The sequence below is a fragment of the Sturnus vulgaris genome, chromosome 8 (genome assembly GCF_052056855.1).
Source record: "Sturnus vulgaris isolate bStuVul1 chromosome 8, bStuVul1.hap1, whole genome shotgun sequence".
NCBI classification, from domain to species: domain Eukaryota; kingdom Metazoa; phylum Chordata; class Aves; order Passeriformes; family Sturnidae; genus Sturnus; species Sturnus vulgaris.
The window spans coordinates 2,700,339-2,721,905 of record NC_142250.1 but is presented as its reverse complement, the minus strand read 5'-3'; the positions used below and the strand labels follow the sequence as shown (position 1 = coordinate 2,721,905).

The 21,567-nt window shown below is 50.8% G+C and overlaps 1 protein-coding gene and 1 long non-coding RNA gene across 5 annotated transcripts; both read left to right on the top strand.

Annotated features, from left to right (window-relative positions):
• Positions 1-2,966: 2,966 nt before the first annotated feature.
• Positions 2,967-5,891, top strand: LOC148222915 (uncharacterized). Its single transcript, XR_015804961.1, has 3 exons — positions 2,967-3,139; positions 3,321-3,421; positions 5,230-5,891. It is a non-coding gene; the product is annotated as an uncharacterized LOC148222915 (long non-coding RNA).
• Positions 5,892-10,418: 4,527 nt separating this feature from the next.
• LOC148222914 (C-type lectin domain family 2 member D11-like) lies at positions 10,419-20,887 on the top strand. Of its 4 annotated transcripts, none has more exons than XM_088168542.1 (5): positions 10,419-10,499; positions 19,581-20,010; positions 20,209-20,304; positions 20,406-20,584; positions 20,766-20,887. In XM_088168542.1, the coding sequence occupies exons 2-5, from the start codon at positions 19,608-19,610 to the stop codon at positions 20,868-20,870; spliced, it is 783 nt and encodes a 260-aa protein (XP_088024668.1). In that variant the 5' UTR covers positions 10,419-10,499; positions 19,581-19,607; the 3' UTR covers positions 20,871-20,887. The 4 variants fall into 4 exon arrangements, with proteins under 4 accessions (XP_088024668.1, XP_088024666.1, XP_088024667.1 ...); XM_088168540.1 differs by having other exon boundaries at positions 10,435-10,499; positions 19,565-20,010; XM_088168541.1 differs by lacking the exon at positions 10,419-10,499 and adding an exon at positions 19,222-19,335.
• Positions 20,888-21,567: the final 680 nt, after the last annotated feature.

The window sequence follows — 21,567 nt, the reverse complement described above, 5'->3', positions numbered from 1 at the left end:
ATCTGTGACAATGCAGCTCCTCGGGGAAGCAGACACGCAGGGATCTGTGACAATGCAGTTCCTCGGGGAAGCAGACACGCAGGGATAGGTGACAATGCAGCTCCTCGGGGAAGCAGACACGGAGGGTTCGAGGGGACCGGCCGGGGCCGAGCAGCGGGGACAGAGCCGGGGAAAGCATTCTGAGACTCGGGAGAACAAAGGACTTTGGAACAGGCTGAGGAAGGATTGGAGAGGCGGGGGAGGCCAGAGCTGAGACGGGGAGAACAGAGGGGTCCCCAGGGCGTCCCGAACTGCCAACCTGGGGTACAGACAGAGGGCTAAGGGGAGGGAGACCCGGCACAGATCATGGGGAGATGGAATTGTGGTGGTTTGTAAAGATTTCCTGGAAATTCTACCTGCCGAGACCTGGGCAGTCTCCCTTGTATCTGACAAGGAGCAATCAGTGTCCGATTTTTAAGACTGACACACTGTTATACCAAGAAGAATTTTATGCATCTTTAGGAAGCACACATGTGAAAACAAAATTCCCCGGAAAAAGTCTCTTTTCTTTTGTTATAAATGAGAGACAAAAGTCTCGATATACAGCAGATTTTGGATTGCTTTATTTGATAAAGAAAGAGCAAGCAGCGCGCTGGGGAACGTGAGGGGTCACCGCCCACTCCACTCCACCGAACCTTGGTTTGCAGCCTCTTCTTATACTGTGGTTCCTCGTTGTAATCAATAATTTCTGGGGTTTTTTGCTGTCATAATTTTGCCAGGTAAGCAGTGGTGGTTGAATAAACATCCTTACACAAATTCACAAAGCCTACGGGCGATAATCAGTCACAGATAGCCATCTGGTCCTTGTAGATAACCACCAGAGAAGTTTTGGGAGTCTGGGTTTTGGGATAGGCAGTATTGATTAGACAAAGGCAGGAAGGGCGTTTTGGCAAGTCCGATTTCGCAAGCTGGTAGCCGATACAACTTATTTGAAAAACAGAACATAACATAATGTAATGTAACATAATGCAATATAATATAACATAACATGGTGATTTTAAAGAGAATTATTTAATCATATAATTTCCTTTATCTAGTGTGCATGCTTCACTTCAGAGCTTAGTATTCTGGTTTATGCAAACCCCAATGCTTTTGTGATTAAGACGAATCTTTTATCAATTGTCATAACATTAAAGCAAGAACAAGTAAAAAGAAAGTAGAAAAGAGCTGAACTAATTGCTCCCGTCTTATCTCTACAATAAAATAACTGCATCTTGTAGTTTAAAGGAACGGATTTTAACAGGAGTTAGCACCATGCAAACTTCACATTCCTCATCTCTATATCAAAAGACTTGCATTTTATAATTCTTATAATTCCAGCTTAAGCGACTTGTTCACATTATTTCTAAGTGTTTTCCTGCGGACGGAACATCCCCCTTCCCCCACTCCCAGCTCCGCCTCCTTTCCGGTCAAGCACGCTGAATGTTCCAAAGGGCCCCAAAACGACCCCGCCCCCAGCTCGGCTTGAAAAAGCAACGGCAGTAAAAACTCCGCCTATTCCATTTCCAGACCGGAAGCTGCGGTTTCGAGCGGCGATCCGCGGAGCTCGGAGCGGCTCCAGCACAGGTACGAGCCGCGCTCGGCTGTGCCCCAGCCCGGGGCTCGCTGCGGCCGGAGGGGCCGCGCTGAGGGGAACGGGGCGGTTCTGGCGAGTTCCTTGGGCCGGCTTCCCCCGTGTGCCCCGTGCCCTGAGACGGCGGAGGGAGCGGCTGCCCGCGGTCTCGTCCTTGCCGCCGATCCCTGGGGACGAGCCGGTGCCGCAGCAGCGATGGCTCATGCCGGTGTCTCTCGGTAGCTCGGAGGTGGCTGCTCCGTGCCCGGCAGAGTTTCCGGCCGTGGCGCCCCGGGCTCGGCGCCGCTGCTCAGGCGGGAGGTGTCCCTGCCCGGCTCAGGGGTGGCACGGGATGAACTTGAACGAGCCTCAGAGCCCAAAGCACTGCAGGCGCCGAGTGGAGGCAGAAAGCGCCGCATCCTGCTGGAGCGGCTGGATGGACCTGGAGCGCTGAGCAGGCTGCGCTTGTCTCCGCAGGTCCGGGCAGCGGGGACAGCGCGGGACTGAGCTGGCAGCGCCTTCCTGAGCCTCGGTGTGCCGCAGGATCGGGACCAGCCGTGACCTGTCATCATGTCCCTTTCATTGGGTCATCCCCGTGGGTGTACAGCTGTTCCCGAAGCCGATCTCCGAAAGGCTTTTTTACCACTCCCGATATGTCAGAAGGAAGGGGATGTTTTTTCCGAGGAGAGAGATTCCGGCTGTGAGCTGGAGCAGAGAGAATTCTACTCCGGTCATGGGCCTGTGAAGGAGCTCCTGCATCTCCAGGAGGGACCAGGAGCCGGGCTGACACACTTGCCAGGGGCACAAGAAGCCACTTGTCATAAGCAGGGGGTTGCCACTTGTGAGCGTGCAGTGAGGAAAGATGTGGAGAATGGAATCTGCAGCAGGGATGGCAGTGGGAGGGAGCCCCTGGAGACCAAGGGCACATCAGCACCCGGCCATGTAGACAAACGCATCCTCACAAGATTGCCGGGTGAGTGCAGGGTGTCCCTGGCTGTCCCCACAGCTGTGTCCCTGCCCGTGTCCAGGCTCTTGGCTCTCTGGCTGCCAGCTGAGGGAGGGAGAGAGGAGCAAACAGGCTGAGAGGTCCCTCCTGTGCTCGCCGGGCACTGGGGGAGCAGCTTGGAGGGCGGGCTGTGGTTGTGGCAGCCAGCAGCTCTTTCCTGCTGCAGGCGAGTGGTTCAGCTGCCATCCCGTGCTCACCTCGGCGCTGATTGTGCTCCTGGTGCTGGTGCTGGCGTTGTCGGTGGCCTTGGCTGTGCAGTCAGGTAAGGGAGGGGCAGCAGCCTGGGCCCAGCCCCTCGGGGCAGAGCGGGGTCCCTGCTCCCTGCACAGGGCAATCCTCACACCTTCTCCTCTTCCCCTGCAGCACCACAGCTTCCAGTTCCATCTGCGACTCCGCCGTTGGTTCTGGGCTGTCCCCCTGGCTGGGTTGGATACAATGGAGTGTGCTACTACTTGTCAAGGGATTCCAGAAGCTGGGAGCAGAGTCAAGAGAGGTGCTCCGAGCTCGGGGCCTCTCTGGCCATTCTGAAGGAGGAGGAAATGGTGAGTGAGGGGCTGCGGGCGCTGTGGGGTGTCTGAGGGGAGCCTGGGGGTGCTCGTGGTCCGGGCTGGGTGCTGGTGGGGCTGGGGCTGCAGCCCTGTGCCGGGGCCTTGCAGGGAAGGAGCCCCGGGGCCGTGTCCCCCCGAGGGGCCGGGGCAGCTCCCACTGCTCTCTCCTTGGCAGGATTTGTTCTTCCGCCTCCGCGGGAACGGCGATTACTGGCTCGGGCTGCGCAGACGGGGCGAGCAGCTGCAGTGGGAGGACGGCAGCAGCTTCAGCTCCTCGTGAGTGCCGGGGAGCCGGGCAGGGCATGGGGGGACAGGGGCACAACGTGTTCCCCTGGCATCCAGCGCTGTCTCTGCTCCTCCCTGCAGGGTTCCTCTCCTTGGTAATTCCGAGTGTTTTTGCCTGGCTGACGATAAATTCAGGAGTGTGATGTGCTCCAATCCGCAGCCGTATCTGTGCAGCAAGGCCCGAGCTCCCCTGTAACAGGGGGTGGAGAAAGGACCTTCTCCCGCTGGGCAGTGCCAGCTTCCCCTCTTAGCCCGGCCCAGGGCTGTCCTTTCTCAGCTGCACCCTGTGCCTTGCACTTGCTCTCAGGGTCACCTCAGTGCCTGTTCATCCCCACTGCCAGCGCTGGGCTGGCTGTTCCAAGGAGAAGTCTCTGCAAACCATCCTGCCAGCCATGCTAGCTGGAGTGAGGACATTGCCCACATTGCACAACAAATTTGAATGGGAAATCCAAATCACCCTTGGCTCTTGGAAATCATCACCATCTGGCCTGGAGGTGAGACTCTTGGAGTGTACTTGGAAGAAGAGGAAGAAGAACAGCTGACATGTGCTGAGGAGGAATCCCTCTTTTGGCATCAGGCATCTCAGTTCGAAGAAATCTATCTCTGTCTGTCTGTCTATCTGTCATCTGTGTGTATGTTGCCAAGGATCTGACTGCTCTGCTGTGGGAGGAATCCCAGGCTGGAGCAGGACAAGGATTTGTCTCCCTGAGGGAGAAGCAGTGATACGATGTGTCTGTAACCCCCATCCCTCGGTGTTGGAGTATGTGAAACAGAGGCCTCTCTTAAGTATTCTGAGAGATCAGAGTGCAGAGATTGAATTAAAACCTTTGGATGGATTAGAATATATTATGACACTCATACATGAAATAGAGGTGTAAGCTGAAGTTTTAAGTCATTAAGTACGTAGAAATAAGCACGAATATATTTTAATTTCCTTAAGAAATAAAACCTTAAAATTTAGTGCTGAAAACAAGTTTTAGTGAGGGCTAAAAATCAAGTCGCAGAGAGAAGTCTCAGTGAGAGCTCCAAAAACATAGGTTTTTACTATTTATTATTATTATTATTGCTACTATTATTATTTTTATTTATTATTATTATCATAATCATATATTAATATCTGATTAATAATTATATTAATTATATGTCGCCTTAGGCCCAGAAGAACCTCCTCTGATATTTTTTCCAGTCCAAGTTTCTCAACCTTAGCCAGGGTTCTTTCCCGAAGCTAGTCTCTAATGTAAACATAAGAATTAATAACAAAGATAAACGCCTGCTGGATACATGAGGAGGCCTGTGAAAGAGGTGTCACTTTCTCTGGACCATTCAGCTGTATTCTGTCCCTGAAGTAGCGAGTCACTCTAGTTAAGCAAGGTGTGTCAGAATAAAGTTGTCTCCTTCCTATCCTGAGGGATGACCATGTAGCTGTGTGTCTTTATTTCCGCCGCTCCAGAGGGTTAAATCCCTAAAGCACAACTACAATTACGTTATAATAATTTTATTATTTAGACTATTTGTTATTGTAATAAAAATATAGTAAGAATATTGCTTACATTTTTCACATCGAACAGATAGGGCATAGATGCAGATTATACTTAAACTTTTGTATTAAAAAAATGGAATTTTAATAGTTTTAGAAGAAATGCTGCAGATTGCTGTTTTTAGCTCACTGGGTAATTTGTAAATAAGAATCTGTGCACTGGTGAGAGAATCTCTCTCTCTCTCTCTTTTCTTTCTCCTCACTGCAAATAAACACTGGGAAAGCTCTCATTTGTTTCTCTTTCCGTTTCTTTCTCACACAGTAAAACCAGCCCGGGCCCCTTCCCGTGCGGCCCAGGCCGGACCCTGTTTCCAACCAGGGGCTGCGATGGTGTAAGAGACGGTCCAGATTTCCCTCATTTGCCTCACGACTGTCACAAGGACAGAGACTGAGACCCCAAGGACCCCTCACTCGCTTCAGACAGGAGTTTCTGGCCTGGTCAGTTTGAACAGGAGTTTCTGGCCTGGTCAGTTTGGACAGGAATTCTGGACTGTTCAGTTTTGGACAGGAGTTCAGGACCGGTTGGTTTTGAACAGGAGTTCTGGTCGATGCTTGCCAAGTAATCATGCAGGTGCTTGCTGTGGTGTCATCGTAAACTGCTCACGAGTTCTGTGTACCTGCTTCTCTTAGCAACAGGGCTCTCTCCTCACAGTAGTCCATAAATCTCCCCACCTTTTGGCCAGATGCCACTCGCTTTGGAAAAGGACTGTAAAAAAGTGACTGGAGAAAGGTTTGAGATCTCCCCACGGAAGGAAGACACGGGAGCAGAGGACCACGAGGATGCCGTGGAATCTGTTGGTAGCTATTCCCCCACCCCCTCTTTCTCTCTCTCTCTTGACTTTGTTTCCGGTGTCTCTCTCTCCCCTCTATTGCATAATTGTGTTGTTAGCATTCAATAAAAGTGCACTGCTGTGAGTAAACTGACTGTAGTCCCCGCTGTGTCTTTTGCACTCCGAGATCAAACGAGCCATCCCGAGCCCGCCGGTACTGACGGATGGTGAGAGATGGCCAGGGGGAGGAGAGGCCCTTGCTAAGATCCCGGCCCTGCCTCTGTCCCCGGCAGCTCGGCACATCCCGGCCCTGCCGCCGGCTCGGAGCAGCCGTGAGGTGGCCGGGGCTGCCCAGCCGCCCAAGCGGCCTGGCTGGAGGGGAGACAGCGGAGCCCTGTTCCAGCAAAGCCCTTCCACACGCCTGCTGGGCAAGGTGGAGGGAGGCAGAAGGCAGAAGCCAGTCCTCACCCAGCTTCCTGCTGCGGCTCCAGTGTCCTGAGATCCTGCCACAGCTCCAAAGTGGCACATGTGCCCACAGCTCCACAGCCCGCTGCATCCTCCCTGGGAGATTTGAACCCTCCCAACGCTCAGATAAGACTTGCAGACCTTCAGTCCTCTCTTGAGTGAGAGGAAAAAGAACAAAGGAAATACACCAAAGCGGTAAAGCAAGAACCAAGTTCCAGATGGAAGGAGAATAAGGAGATGCCGTAAATTTAGGCTAAAAATCCTTTTGTAAGCTATAGAGATGGACTGTACTACACTAAAAAGTCCTATAAACCGCAGAAAAAAACATGAGGGGTTGGAGTGTTCGACTTAATAGATTTGTTGAGCAAAAGCATGTGTGTTGAAAATCCTTTACCCCGAAGGAGAAAGGGGATCTCTGTCCTGGGGATGAAGTATGAAGAGAAAAAAAGAGAGATGAAGAGGACTTTTGCTTGTGAACACTTCATTCTTACAAGTAAATTGCCCATGAGTTTAACATGGCCCATAAACACAGTTTAGGAGAACCGTTAAGATAGGAGGGATTCGTAGAAAGTGAAGTCACAAGAAAACTGTACTTTCTTCTTGTGAAAAAAACTCTATAGTCAAACAAAGAGAAAATTTCTCTCTAAAGTAAACTGAAAAAATTATTTAAGTTGGTAACTGACTGAAGTGTTTCTGTATGTTGTTGTTAAGAAGCAAAAAAAGTGTGGGAGAAGGGAGGATCATAACAATTTAAACAAAAGATTACTCTATTTTTGAGAATAGAGGGTTGTTTTTTCTTCTTCTTCCCTGGGGAACAGTAGGGGTTTTCTTACTATTTAAACTTAGTGGATTATAGCAATTTTAATATCTGCTTACTTTAACCCTAATGCCTTTGCTTATATTTACAGTTAGAACAGTTATATTCACTCCATAATATTTTAATGTGTTATAGGGAAACAAGGCTTTTTTTTTCTATAGCATAAAAAAAGAGAAATTTCAGTTTCTGACTTTCCTACTTTCATTATTTGGGACTTGATATTTTTTTAATTTGACCTCCGTGTTTTTATACTCTTTTTGTACATATCATTATGTTAGTTTTCTTTTTTTACTTAGGAGAGAGAAAAAAAGAATCTGAAAAGTTTTCTTCTGGGCATTGAAAGAATGAATACTTTGGTTTGGCAGTGAATGGTTCTGTGATCTCTTCCAGGGCGAGGCTGGGAGTTATTATATGAGTCAGTTATTTTTTATTTTATGATTTATGATTTTAAGGCCACGCTGGGCTAGGATTGTAAGAATTCATCCACAGAGCCGTGCTGAGTTCCTTGGCCGCATTCCATCCATGAGGAAAGCTCGGCTCAGCCTCCCCGGCCCCCCTGCCCGGGCCCAGCCAGGCCCGTTCTATTTGGAGAGGCTGGAAAGGAAAGAGAGCTTTTCCGGGGAATTTTGTTTTCACATGTGTGTTTCCCAAAGATGCATAAAATTCTTCTCGGTATAACAGTGTGTCAGTCTTAAAAATCGGACACTGATTGCTCCTTGTCAGATACAAGGGAGACTGCCCAGGTGTCAGCAGGTGAAAATTTCAGGAAATCTTTACAAACCACCACAATTCCATCTCCCCATGCTCCGTGCCGGGTCTCCCTCCCCTTAGCCCTCTGTCTGTACCCCAGGTTGGCAGTTCGGGACGCCCTGGGGACCCCTCTGTTCTCCCCGTCTCAGCTCTGGTCTCCCCCGCCTCTGCAATCCTTCCTCAGCCTGTTCCAAACTCCTTTGTTCTCCCGAGTCTCAGAATGCTTTCCCCGGCTCTGTCCCCCCTGCTCGGCCCCGGCCGGTCCCCTCGAACCCTCCGTGTCTGCTTCCCCGAGGAGCTGCATTGTCACCTATCCCTGCGTGTCTGCTTCCCCGAGGAACTGCATTGTCACCTATCCCTGCGTGTCTGCTTCCCCGAGGAACTGCATTGTCACAGATCCCTGCGTGTCTGCTTCCCCGAGGGGCTGCATTGTCACAGATCCCTGCGTGTCTGCTTCCCCGAGGAGCTGCATTGTCACAGATCCCTGCGTGTCTGCTTCCCCGAGGAACTGCATTGTCACAGATCCCTCCGTGCCTATTGTGATCGGAATCCACAATAGGAGGCCCTCTCTCGTCATGACATCAAGGAATTCAGACAAGATATAAAGAGGAATGGCTTCTCCTTATTTTGAGAATACGATATAAAGTATTTTTAATTCCTATGATCTCACTCCCACAGATTGCCGTAATGTGCCTTCCCTGATTTTAACCAGTTCTCAATATCTCTTGTGGGACTTGGAGAGGAGAAAGCAGCTGAACAGACGAGGAGAAAGTTGTGCTGGCAGTCCCAGTGCTCAGCTCACAATTGCTGAGTTAGCTGGGGATTCACCGTATGACAAGCGCCAGGGTCAGGCTGTGCTGCCCAGAGCTGCCTCAGGAGATGTCAGGAACGCTGTGAGAAAGGCTTTACGTGCTGCAGAGCCAGCTGGGAGCCGTGCTTTTTCTACAGTAATGCAAGGCGAGACTGAAGCTTAGAGTGCTGTCCTGGGGTGACTTTGGGATGTTGAATTGTATCCCCATTTGTCTGTTTAGCGCAGAAATAAGGTTTGTATCTTTATGGCTGTTTTGAGAGTGAAGGGGGGGAAGGAGAAGCGGTGAATGTCTGCGGGGGTTGTTTTCAAAACATAGAGATCAGAGTTTCATCCCTTTGTCCTCTTGTGAAAAACACGCTTCACTGTCCCGGTGAAATTTAAAAGGTTTAATAAAAAGACAATAGGAGACAAAAATAAAGGAAAGGGTTAAAACGGCCGGGTGCTTGGCATGCTGCCAAGAGCACACGGCTGCTTCGGAAGTGCCCCTTTAAATACGTTTTACAATACATCAATCCATTGCATCTTTATAGTCTTGCTTGCATAGTCAAACTTTTTCTGGGAGCCGTTTAGCATGGCCACTGCTTGGGTCCGCCTTTTTAGAGCATGCGTCTTTCTTGGCTTGTGGTTTTAATTTTCTTCTTATCACCTTTTAATTTGGGTGGTGGTCTCGGCCTTTTGCAGCCGGTGAGTGTTGATAATTGTTGTGTCAGCTGCAGGGTTCCCATCACACGTTCACGGGCTGTTATTATAAATAATCGGATAGTTTAAGTCTACTGTCTCAAAAAACTTATGTCTAACTTTTGTTATTAGAAGAGAAAGAAGAAAAGAAAAAAGAACCTATATTCGTATAGTAAAGCTATTTCAATATTATACATATAGCATTTATCTCAATATTTGCAAAAAGCCAACAAGATGTCGTGTACTTCTAACACTCTGGACTGTGTCACCGTGGTGCACAGTGTGAGAGAGCTCTCCTTTGCTTTTAGTTAGTTTTTGACTAACTGAAGCAGAGAAGTTCCCTGGAAAGTTTTGCTTTGTTTTGGTTTTTTTTTTCTCCTGCAACTAGTTAAACATGCTCTGGACTGGGAACTCAGGGGGAAGCACCAGGAGCTTGGACCTGTGGCCACCAGGCCTGGGCTGCGACATTTTCCAGCGCTGGAGGAACTGAGAACAGACTGAGCCGAGCTACCACCCACGGGAGAGAGACTTCCTGGATTTGTCATCTCTTCAGAGAGCCGAGAGGTTTTGCTGTTCGGTATTGTTCGTTTGTTTCTTGTTTGTTTTTTGGTTGTTTTTTTTTTTTGTGCTGGGCACTTCTCTTCGCCGAATTTTCTTTCCGATCCAGCTGGGGGAGAGGCCGCTCAAGCTTGCTTCCTGGGGGGGCTCTTTGGAAGTTTTCTTTCAAAGTTGTCCTAAACCAAGACATTAATATAGAAGTATTAACTCTCTTAAGAAATTGAGATAATATTTTCTTAGGCATTTATCCATAGATGACATTAAAGCAAAAACAAGTAAAAAGAAAGTAGAAAAGAGCTGAACTAATTGCTCCCGTCTTTCTCTACAATAAAATAACGGCATCTTGTAGTTTAAAGGAACGGATTTTAACAGGACCATGCAAACTTCACATTCCTCATCTCTATATCAAAATACTTGCATTTTATAATTCTTATAATTCCAGTTTAAGCGACTTGTTGACATAATTACTTTGTGTTTTCCTCCGGACGGAACACGGCCCTTCCCCCACTCCGAGCACCGCATACTGTGAAGATCGCAGAATGTTGAGAAGGTGAAAAAACCGCAACGACCCCAGCTCGGCTTGAAAAAGCAGCGGCAGCCAAAACTCCGCCTATTCCATTTCAGGGGTCGGAAGCTGCGGTTTCGAGCGGCGATCCCCGGAGCTCGGAGCGGCTCCAGCACAGGTACGAGCCGCGCTCGGCTGTGCCCCAGCCCGGGGCTCGCTGCGGCCGGAGGGGCCGCGCTGAGGGGAACGGGGCGGTTCTGGCGAGTTCCTTGGGCCGGCTTCCCCCGTGTGCCCCGTGCCCTGAGACGGCGGAGGGAGCGGCTGCCCGCGGTCTCGTCCTTGTCGCCGATCCCTGGGGACGAGCCGCTGCCGCAGCAGCGATGGCTCATGCCGGTGTCTCTCGGTAGCTCGGAGGTGGCTGCTCCGTGCCCGGCAGAGTTTCCGGCCGTGGCGCCCCGGGCTCGGCGCCGCTGCTCAGGCGGGAGGTGTCCCTGCCCGGCTCAGGGGTGGCACGGGATGAACTTGAACGAGCCTCAGAGCCCAAAGCACTGCAGGCGCCGAGTGGAGGCAGAAAGCGCCGCATCCTGCTGGAGCGGCTGGATGGACCTGGAGCGCTGAGCAGGCTGCGCTTGTCTCCGCAGGTCCGGGCAGCGGGGACAGCGCGGGACTGAGATGGCAGCGCCTTCGTGAGCCTCGGTGCGCCGCAGGGCCGCGACCAGCCGTGACCTGTCATCGTGTCCCTTTCAATGGGTCATCCGCGTGGGTGTACAGCTGTTCCCGAGGCCGATCTCCGAAAGGCTTTTTTAGCACTCCCAAAGTGTCGAGAGCAAGGAGCTGTTTGTTCCGAGCAGAGAGATGGCGGCTGTGAGCTGGAGCAGAATGAATTCTGCTCCAGTCATGGGCGTGTGAAGGAGCTGCTGCATCTCCAGGAGGGACCAGCAGCCGGGCTGACACACTTGCAAGGGGCACAAGAAGGCACTTGTCATAAGCAGGGGGATACCACTTGTGAGTGTGCTGTGGGTGAAGGTGTGGAGAATGGAATCTGCAGCAGGGATAGCAGTGTGAGGGAGCCCCTGGATCCCCAGGGCACATCAGCAATCGGCCATGTACACAAAAGCATCCTCAGAAGATTAACAGGTGAGTGCAGTGTGTCCCTGGCTGTCCCCACAGCTGTGTCCCTGCCCGTGTCCAGGCTCTTGGCTCTCTGGCTACCAGCTGAGGGAGGGAGGGAGGAGCAAACAGGCTGAGAGGTGCCTCCTGTGCTCGCCGGGCATTGGAGGAGCAGCTTGGAGGGCGGGCTGTGGTTGTGGCAGCCAGCAGCTCTTTCCTGCTGCAGGCGAGTGGTTCAGCTGCCATCCCGTGCTCACCTCGGCGCTGATTGTGCTCCTGGTGCTGGTGCTGGCGTTGTCGGTGGCCTTGGCTGTGCAGTCAGGTAAGGGAGGGGCAGCAGCCTGGGCCCAGCCCCTCGGGGCAGAGCGGGGTCCCTGCTCCCTGCACAGGGCAATCCTCACACCTTCTCCTCTTCCCCTGCAGCACCACAGCTTCCAGTTCCACCTGCGACCCTGCCGTTGGTTCTGGGCTGTCCCCGTGGCTGGGTTGGATACAATGGAGTGTGCTACTACTTCTCAAGGGATTCCAGAAGCTGGGAGCAGAGTCAAGAGCGGTGCTCCGAGCTTGGGGCGTCGCTGGCCATTTTGAAGGATGAGGAAATGGTAAGTGAGGGTCTGCGGGAGCTGTGGGGTGTCTGAGGGGAGCCTGGGGGTGCTCGTGGTCCGGGCTGGGTGCTGGTGGGGCTGGGGCTGCAGCCCTGTGCCGGGGCCTTGCAGGGAAGGAGCCCCGGGGCCGTGTCCCCCCGAGGGGCCGGGGCAGCTCCCACTGCTCTCTCCTTGGCAGGATTTGTTCTTTCTCCTCCGCGGGAACGGCGATTACTGGCTCGGGCTGCGCAGACGGGGCGAGCAGCTGCAGTGGGAGGACGGCAGCAGCTTCAGCTCCTCGTGAGTGCCGGGGAGCCGGGCAGGGCATGGGGGGACAGGGGCACAACGTGTTTCCCTGGCATCCAGCGCTGTCTCTGCTCCTCCTTGCAGGGTTCCTCTCCTTGGCCATTCCGAGTGTGTGTACCTGGCTGACAATGGATTCAGGAGTGAGAGCTGCTCCAATCCGCAGCCGTATCTGTTCAGCAAGGCCCGAGCTCCCCTGTAACAGGGGGTGGAGAAAGGACCTTCTCCCCGCTGGGCAGTCCCAGCTTCCCCTCTTAGCCCGGCACAGGGCTGTCCTTTCTCAGCTGCACCCTGTGCCTTGCACTTGCTCTCAAGGTCACCTCAGTGCCTGTTCATCCCCACTGCCAGCGCTGTGCTGGCTGTTCCAAGGAAAAGTCTCTGCAATCCATCCTGCCAGCCATGCTAGCTGGAGTGAGGGGATCTTTCTCATTTCACAACAAGCTGGAATGGGAAATCCAAATGTCCCTGGGCTCTTGGAAATCATCACCATCTGGCCTGGAGGTGAGACTCTTGGAGTGTACTTGGAAGAAGAGGAAGAAGAACAGCTGACATGTGCTGAGGAGGAATCCCTCTTTTGGCTTCAGGCATCTCAGTTCGAAGAAATCTATCTCTGTCTGTCTGTCTATCTGTCATCTGTGTGTATGTTGCCAAGGATCTGACTGCTCTGCTGTGGGAGGAATCCCAGGCTGGAGCAGGACAAGGATTTGTCTCCCTGAGGGAGAAGCAGTGATACGATGTGTCTGTAACCCCCATCCCTCTGTGTTGGAGTGTGTGAAACAGAGGCCTCTCTTAAGTATTCTGAGAGATCAGAGTGCAGAGATTGAATTAAAACCTTTGGATGGATTAGAATATATTAAGCCACTCATACATGAAATAGAGGTGTAAGCTGAAGTTTTAAGTCATTAGGTACGTTGAAATAAGTACGTTTATATTTTAATTTCCTTAAGAAATAAAACCTTAGAATTTATTGTGAAAAACAAGTTTTAGTGAGCGCTAAAAAACAAGTCACAAAAAGATGTCTCAGTGAGGGCTCCAAAAACATAAGGTTTTTTTGCTATTTTCGATTATTATTATTATAATGTTATATCAATATCTGATTAATAATTATATTAATTATATGTCGCCTTAGGCCCAGAAGAACCTCCTCTGATATTTTTTCCAGTCCAATTTTCTCAGCCTTAGCCAGGGTTCTTTCCCGAAGCTAGTCTCTAATGTAAACATAAGAATTAATAACAAAGATAAACGCCTGCTGGATACATGAGGAGGCCTGTGAAAGAGGTGTCACTTTCTCTGGACCATTCAGCTGTATTCTGTCCCTGAAGTAGCGAGTCACTCTAGTTAAGCAAGGTGTGTCAGAATAAAGTTGTCTCCTTCCTATCCTGAGGGATGACCATGTAGCTGTGTGTCTTTATTTCCGCCGCTCCAGAGGGTTAAATCCCTAAAGCACGACTACAATTACGTTATAATAATTTTATTATTTAGACTATTTGTTATTGTAATAAAAATATAGTAAGAATATTGCTTACATTTTTCACATCGAACAGATAGGGCATAGATGCAGATTATACTTAAACTTTTGTATTAAAAAAATGGAATTTTAATAGTTTTAGAAGAAATGCTGCAGATTGCTGTTTTTAGCTCACTGGGTAATTTGTAAATAAGAATCTGTGCACTGGTGAGAGAATCTCTCTCTCTCCCTCTTTTCTTTCTCCTCACTGCAAATAAACACTGGGAAAGCTCTCATTTGTTCCTCTTTTCGTTTCTTTCTCACACGGTAAAACCAGCCCGGGCCCCTTCCCGTGCGGCCCAGACCGGACCCTGTTTCCTACCAGGGGCTGCGATGGTGTAAGAGACGGTCCAGATTTCCCTCATTTGCCTCACAACTGTCACAAGGACAGAGACTGAGAGCCCAAGGACCCCTCACTCGCTTCAGACAGGAGTTTCTGGCCTGGTCAGTTTTGACAAGAGTTCTGGCCTGGTCAGTTTGAACAGGAGTTCAGGCCTGGTTGGTTTTGAACAGGAGTTCTGGCCTGGTCAGTTTGAACAGGAGTTCTGGCCTGGTCAGTTTGGACAGGAATTCTGGACTGTTCAGTTTTGGACAGGAGTTCAGGACCGGTTGGTTTTGAACAGGAGTTCTGGTCGATGCTTGCCAAGTAATCATGCAGGTGCTTGCTGTGGTGTCATCGTAAACTGCTCACGAGTTCTGTGTACCTGCTTCTCTTAGCAACAGGGCTCTCTCCTCACAGTAGTCCATAAATCTCCCCACCTTTTGGCCAGATGCCACTCGCTTTGGAAAAGGACTGTAAAAAAGTGACTGGAGAAAGGTTTGAGATCTCCCCACGGAAGGAAGACACGGGAGCAGAGGACCACGAGGATGCCGTGGAATCTGTTGGTAGCTATTCCCCCACCCCCTCTTTCTCTCTCTCTCTTGACTTTGTTTCCGGTGTCTCTCTCTCCCCTCTATTGCATAATTGTGTTGTTAGCATTCAATAAAAGTGCACTGCTGTGAGTAAACTGACTGTAGTCCCCGCTGCGTCTTTTGCACTCCGAGATCAAACGAGCCATCCCGAGCCCGCCGGTACTGACGGATGGTGAGAGATGGCCAGGGGGAGGAGAGGCCCTTGCTAAGATCCCGGCCCTGCCTCTGTCCCCGGCAGCTCGGCACATCCCGGCCCTGCCGCCGGCTCGGAGCAGCCGTGAGGTGGCCGGGGCTGCCCAGCCGCCCAAGCGGCCTGGCTGGAGGGGAGACAGCGGAGCCCTGTTCCAGCAAAGCCCTTCCACACGCCTGCTGGGCAAGGTGGAGGGAGGCAGAAGGCAGAAGCCAGTCCTCACCCAGCTTCCTGCTGCGGCTCCAGTGTCCTGAGATCCTGCCACAGCTCCAAAGTGGCACATGTGCCCACAGCTCCACAGCCCGCTGCATCCTCCCTGGGAGATTTTAACCCTCCCAACGCTCAGATAAGACTTGCAGACCTTCAGTCCTCTCTTGAGTGAGAGGAAAAAGAACAAAGGAAATACACCAAAGCGGTAAAGCAAGAGCCAAGTTCCAGATGGAAGGAGAATAAGGAGATGCCGTAAATTTAGGCTAAAAATCCTTTTGTAAGCTATAGAGATGGACTGTACTACACTAAAAAGTCCTATAAACCGCAGAAAAAAACATGAGGGGTTGGAGTGTTCGACTTAATAGATTTGTTGAGCAAAAGCATGTGTGTTGAAAATCCTTTACCCCGAAGGAGAAAGGGGATCTCTGTCCTGGGGATGAAGTATGAAGAGAAAAAAAGAGAGATGAAGAGGACTTTTGCTTGTGAACACTTCATTCTTACAAGTAAATAGCCCATGAGTTTAACATGGCCCATAAACACAGTTTAGGAGAACCGTTAAGATAGGAGGGATTCGTAGAAAGTGAAGTCACAAGAAAACTGTATTTTCTTCTTGTGAAAAAATCTCTATAGTCAAACAAAGAGAAAATTTCTCTCTAAAGTAAACTGAAAAAATTATTTAAGTTGGTAACTGACTGAAGTGTTTCTGTATGTTGTTGTTAAGAAGCAAAAAAAGTGTGGAGGAAGGGAGGATCATAAAAATTTAAACAAAAGATTACTCTATTTTTGAGAATAGAGGATTGTTTTTTCTTCTTCTTCCCTGGGGAACAGTAGGGGTTTTCTTACTATTTAAACTTAGTGGATTATAGCAATTTTAATATCTGCTTACTTTAACCCTAATGCCTTTGCTTATATTTACAGTTAGAACAGTTATATTCACTCCATAATATTTTAATGTGCTATAGGGAAACAAGGCTTTTTTTTTCTATAGCATAAAAAAAGAGAAATTTCAGTTTCTGACTTTCCTACTTTCATTATTTGGGACTTGTTATTTTTTTAATATGACCTTCGTGTTTTTATACTCTTTTTGTACATATCATTATGTTCGTTTTCTTTTTTTACTTAGGAGAGAGAAAAAAAGAATCTGAAAAGTTTTCTTCTGGGCATTGAAAGAATGAATACTTTGGTTTGGCAGTGAATGGTTCTGTGATCTCTTCCAGGGCGAGGCTGGGAGTTATTATATGAGTCAGTTATTTTTTATTTTATGATTTATGATTTTAAGGCCACGCTGGGCTAGGATTGTAAGAATTCATCCACAGAGCCGTGCTGAGTCCCTTGGCCGCATTCCATCCATGAGGAAAGCTCGGCTCAGCCTCCCCGGCCCCCCTGCCCGGGCCCAGCCAGGCCCGTTCTATTTGGAGAGGCTGGAAAGGAAAGAGAACATTTCCGGGGAATTTTGTTTTCACATGTGTGTTTCCCAAAGATGCATAAAATTCTTCTCGGTATAACAGTGTGTCAGTCTTAAAAATCGGACACTGATTGCTCCTTGTCAGATACAAGGGAGACTGCCCAGGTGTCGACAGGTGAAAATTTCAGGAAATCTTTACAAACCACCACAATTCCGTCTTTCCCATGCTCCGTGCCGGGTCTCCCTCCCCTTAGCCCTCTGTCTGTACCCCAGGTGGGCAGTTCGGGACCCCCTGGGGACCCCTCTGTTCTCCCCGTCTCAGCTCTGGCCTCCCCCGCCTCTGCAATCCTTCCTCAGCCTGTTCCAAACTCCTTTGTTCTCCCGAGTCTCAGAATGCTTTCCCCGGCTCTGTCCCCGCTGCTCGGCCCCGGCCGGTCCCCCCGAACCCTCCGTGTCTGCTTCCCCGAGGAACTGCATTGTCACCTATCCCTGCGTGTCTGCTTCCCCGAGGAGCTGCATTGTCACAGATCCCTCCGTGTCTGCTTCCCCGAGGAACTGCATTGTCACAGATCCCTCCGTGCCTATTGTGATCGGAATCCACAATAGGAGGCCCTCTCTCATCATGACATCAAGGAACTCAGACAAGCTATAAAGAAGAATGGCTTCTCCTTATTTTGAGAACACGACTAAAAGTATTTTTAATTCCTACGATCTCACTCCCACAGATTGTCATAATGTGCCTTCCCTGATTTTAACCAATTCTCAATATCTCTTGTGGGATTTGGAGTGGAGAAAGCATCTGAACAGACGAGGTGAAAGTTGTGCTGGCAGTCCCAGTGCTCAGCTCACAATTGCTCATTTAGCTGGGGATTCACCGTATGACAAGCGCCAGGCTCAGGCTGTGCTGCCCAGAGCTGCCTCAGGAGATGTCAGGAACGCTGTGAGAAAGGCTTTACGTGCTGCAGAGCCAGCTGGGAGCCGTGCTTTTTCTACAGTAATGCAAGGCGAGACTGAAGCTTAGAGTGCTGTCCTGGGGTGACTTTGGGATGTTGAATTGTATCCCCATTTGTCTGTTCACTCTAGAAATAAGTTTTCTACCTTTAATGCTGTTTTGAGAGTGAAGGGGGGCAAAGAAGAAGCAGTGGAATGTCTGCGGGGGTTGTTTTCAAAACATAGAGATCAGTTTCATCCCTTTGTCCTCTTGTGAAAAACACGCTTCACTGTCCCGGTAAAATTTAAAAGGTTTAATAAAAAGACAATAGGAGACAAAAATAAAGGAAAGGGTTAAAACGGCCGGGTGCTCGGCATGCTGCCAAGAGCACACGGCTGCTTCGGAAGTGCCCCTTTAAATACGTTTTACAATACATCAATCCATTGCATCTTTATAGTCTTGCTTGCATAGTCAAACTTTTTCTGGGAGCCGTTTAGCATGGCCACTGCTTGGGTCCGCCTTTTTAGAGCATGCGTCTTTCTTGGCTTGTGGTTTTAATTTTCTTCTTATCACCTTTTAATTTGGGTGGTGGTCTCGGCCTTTTGCAGCCGGTGAGTGTTGATAATTGTTGTGTCAGCTGCAGGGTTGCCATCACACGTTCACGGGCTGTTATTTTAACTAAGCGGGTAGTTTAAGCATACTGTCTCAAAAAACTTATGTCTAACTTTTGCTATTAGAAGAGAAAGAAGAAAAAAACCCCTATATTCGTATAGTAAAGCTATTTCAATATTATACATATAGCATTTATCTCAATATTTGCAAAAAGCCAACAAGATGTCGTGTACTTCTAACACTCTGGACTGTGTCACCGTGGTGCACAGTGCAAGAGAGCTCTCCTTTGCTTTTAGTTAGTTTTTGACTAACTGAAGCAGAGAAGTTCCCTGGAAAGTTTTGCTTTGTTTTGGTTTTTTTTTTCTCCTGCAATTAGTTAAACATGCTCTGGACTGGGAACCCAGGGGGAAGCACCAGGAGCTTGGACCTGTGGCCACCAGGCCTGGGCAGCGACATTTTCCAGCGCTGGAGGAACTGAGAACAGACTGAGCCGAGTTGCCACCACAGGAGAGAGACTTCCTGAATTTGTCATCTCTTCAGAGCGCCGAGAGGTTTTGCTGTTCGGTATTGCTCGTTTGTTTCCTGTTTTTTTTTTTTTTGTTTTTTTTTTTTTTTTTTTTTTTTTTTTGGGCTGGGCACTTCTCTTTGCCGAATTTTCTTTCCAATCCAACTGGGGGAGAGGCCGCTCAAGCTTGCTTCCTGGGGGGGGCTCTTTGGAAGTTTTCTTTCAAAAGTTGTCATAAACCAGGACATTAATATAGAAGTATTAACTCTCTTAAGAAATTGAGATAATGTTTTCTTAGGCATTTATCCATAGATGACATTAAAGCAAAAACAAGTAAAAAGAAAGTACAAAAGAGCTGAACTAATTGCTCCCGTCTTATCTCTACAATAAAATAACTGCATCTTGTAGTTTAAAGGAACGGATTTTAACAGGACCGTGCAAACTTCACATTCCTCATCTCTATATCAAAAGATTTGCATTTTATAATTCTTATAATTCCAGTTTAAGCGACTTTTTGACATAATTACTTTGTGGTTTCCTCCGGACGGAACACGGCCCTTCCCCCACTCCGAGCACCGCAGGCACCCTGTGAAGATGGCAAAATGTTGCGAAGGTTCAAAACACGGTCAGCCCCCAGCTCGGATTGAAATAGCAGCGGCAGCCACAACTGCACATATTCCATTTCAGGGACCGGAGCGGCGGTGTCGAGCGGCGATCCCCGGAGCTGGGAGCGGCTCCAGCACAGGTACGAGCCGCGCTCGGCTGTGCCCCAGCCCGGGGCTCGCTGCGGCCGGAGGGGCCGCGCTGAGGGGAACGGGGCGGTTCTGGCGAGTTCCTTGGGCCGGCTTCCCCCGTGTGCCCCGTGCCCTGAGACGGCGGAGGGAGCGGCTGCCCGCGGTCTCGTCCTTGTCGCCGATCCCTGGGGACGAGCCGGTACCGCAGCAGCGATGGCTCATGCCGGTTCCCTTTCTGAGCCTCGGTGTCCCACAGGGCCGAGACCAGCTGTGACCTGTCATCATGTCCCTTTCAATGGACCATCCCCATGGGTGTACAGCTGTTCCCGAGGCCGATCTCCGAAAGGCTTTTTTACCACTCCCGATATGTCAGAAGGAAGGGGATGATATTTCCGAGGAGAGAGATTCCGGCTGTGAGCTGGAGCAGAGAGAATTCTACTCCGGTCATGGGCCTGTGAAGGAGCTCCTGCATCTCCAGGAGGGACCAGGAGCCGGGCTGACACACTTGCCAGGGGCACAAGAAGCCACTTGTCATAAGCAGGGGGGCGCCACTTGTGAGCGTGCAGTGAGGAAAGATGTGGAGAATGGAATCTGCAGCAGGGATGGCAGTGGGAGGGAGCCCCTGGAGACCAAGGGCACATCAGCACCCGGCCATGTAGACAAACGCATCCTCAGAAGATTGCCGGGTGAGTGCAGGGTGTCCCTGGCTGTCCCCACAGCTGTGTCCCTGCCCGTGTCCAGGCTCTTGGCTCTCTGGCTGCCAGCTGAGGGAGGGAGGGAGGAGCAAACAGGCTGAGAGGTCCCTCCTGTGCTCGCCGGGCATTGGGGAGCAGCTTGGAGGGCGGGCTGTGGTTGTGGCAGCCAGCAGCTCTTTCCTGCTGCAGGCGAGTGGTTCAGCTGCCATCCCGTGCTCACCTCGGCGCTGATTGTGCTCCTGGTGCTGGTGCTGGCGTTGTCGGTGGCCTTGGCTGTGCAGTCAGGTAAGGGAGGGGCAGCAGCCTGGGCCCAGCCCCTCGGGGCAGAGCGGGGTCCCTGCTCCCTGCACAGGGCAATCCTCACACCTTCTCCTCTTCCCCTGCAGCACCACAGCTTCCCGTTCCACCTGCGTGTCCTCCGTTGATTCTGGGCTGTCCCCGTGGCTGGGTTGGATACAATGGAGTGTGCTACTACTTGTCAAGGGATTCCAGAAGCTGGGAGCAGAGTCAAGAGCGGTGCTCCGAGCTCGGGGCGTCTCTGGCCATTCTGAAGGATGAGGAAATGGTGAGTGAGGGTCTGCGGGCGCTGTGGGGTGTCTGAGGGGAGCCTGGCGGTGCTCGTGGTCCGGGCTGGGTGCTGGTGGGGCTGGGGCTGCAGCCCTGTGCCGGGGCCTTGCAGGGAAGGGGCCCCGGGGCCGTGTCCCCCCGAGGGGCCGGGGCAGCTCCCACTGCTCTCTCCTTGGCAGGATTTGTTCTTCCGCCTCCGCGGGAACGGCGATTACTGGCTCGGGCTGCGCAGACGGGGCGAGCAGCTGCAGTGGGAGGACGGCAGCAGCTTCAGCTCCTCGTGAGTGCCGGGGAGCCGGGCAGGGCATGGGGGGACAGGGGCACAACGTGTTCCCCTGGCATCCAGCGCTGTCTCTGCTCCTCCTTGCAGGGTTCCTGTCCTTGGCCATTCCGAGTGTCTGTGTCTGTACCTGGCTGACGATAAATTCAGGAGTGTGATGTGCTCCAATCCGCAGCCGTATCTGTGCAGCAAGGCCCGAGCTCCCCTGTAACAGGGGGTGGGGAAAGGACCTTCTCCCCGCTGGGCAGTCCCAGCTTCCCCTCTTAGCCCGGCACAGGGCTGTCCTTTCTCAGCTGCACCCTGTGCCTTGCACTTGCTCTCAGGGTCACCTCGGTACCTGTTCATCGTCTCTGCCAGCGCTGGGCTGGCTGTTCCAAGGAAAAGTCTCTGCAATCCATCCTGCCAGCCATGCTAGCTGGAGTGAGGGGATTTTCCTCATTGCACAACAAATTTGAATGGGAAATCCAAATCACCCTGGGCTCTTGGAAATGATCACCAAGTGGCCTGAAGGTGAGACTTTGGAGTGTCCTTGGAAATATAGAACAGCTGACACATGCTGAGGAGGAATCCCACTTGTGCAATCTGCCACCTGACTGTGAAGAACGGTCTCTCTGTCTCTGTGTCTGTCTATCTGTACGTTTGTTTGCAAGGATCTGACTGCTCTGCTGTGGGAGGAATCCCAGGCTGGAGCAGGACAAGGA

Excerpts from the sequence above, each read along its gene's own strand:
- LOC148222914 (XM_088168542.1), top strand. The coding sequence starts at position 19,608 with ATGTCCCTTTCAATGGACCATCCCCATGGGTGTACAGCTGTTCCCGAG. Across the intron at positions 20,011-20,208 it reads CATCCTCAGAAGATTGCCGG|GCGAGTGGTTCAGCTGCCAT; the intron begins GTGAGTGCAGGG and ends TTCCTGCTGCAG. Across the intron at positions 20,585-20,765 it reads TTCTGAAGGATGAGGAAATG|GATTTGTTCTTCCGCCTCCG; the intron begins GTGAGTGAGGGT and ends TCTCCTTGGCAG.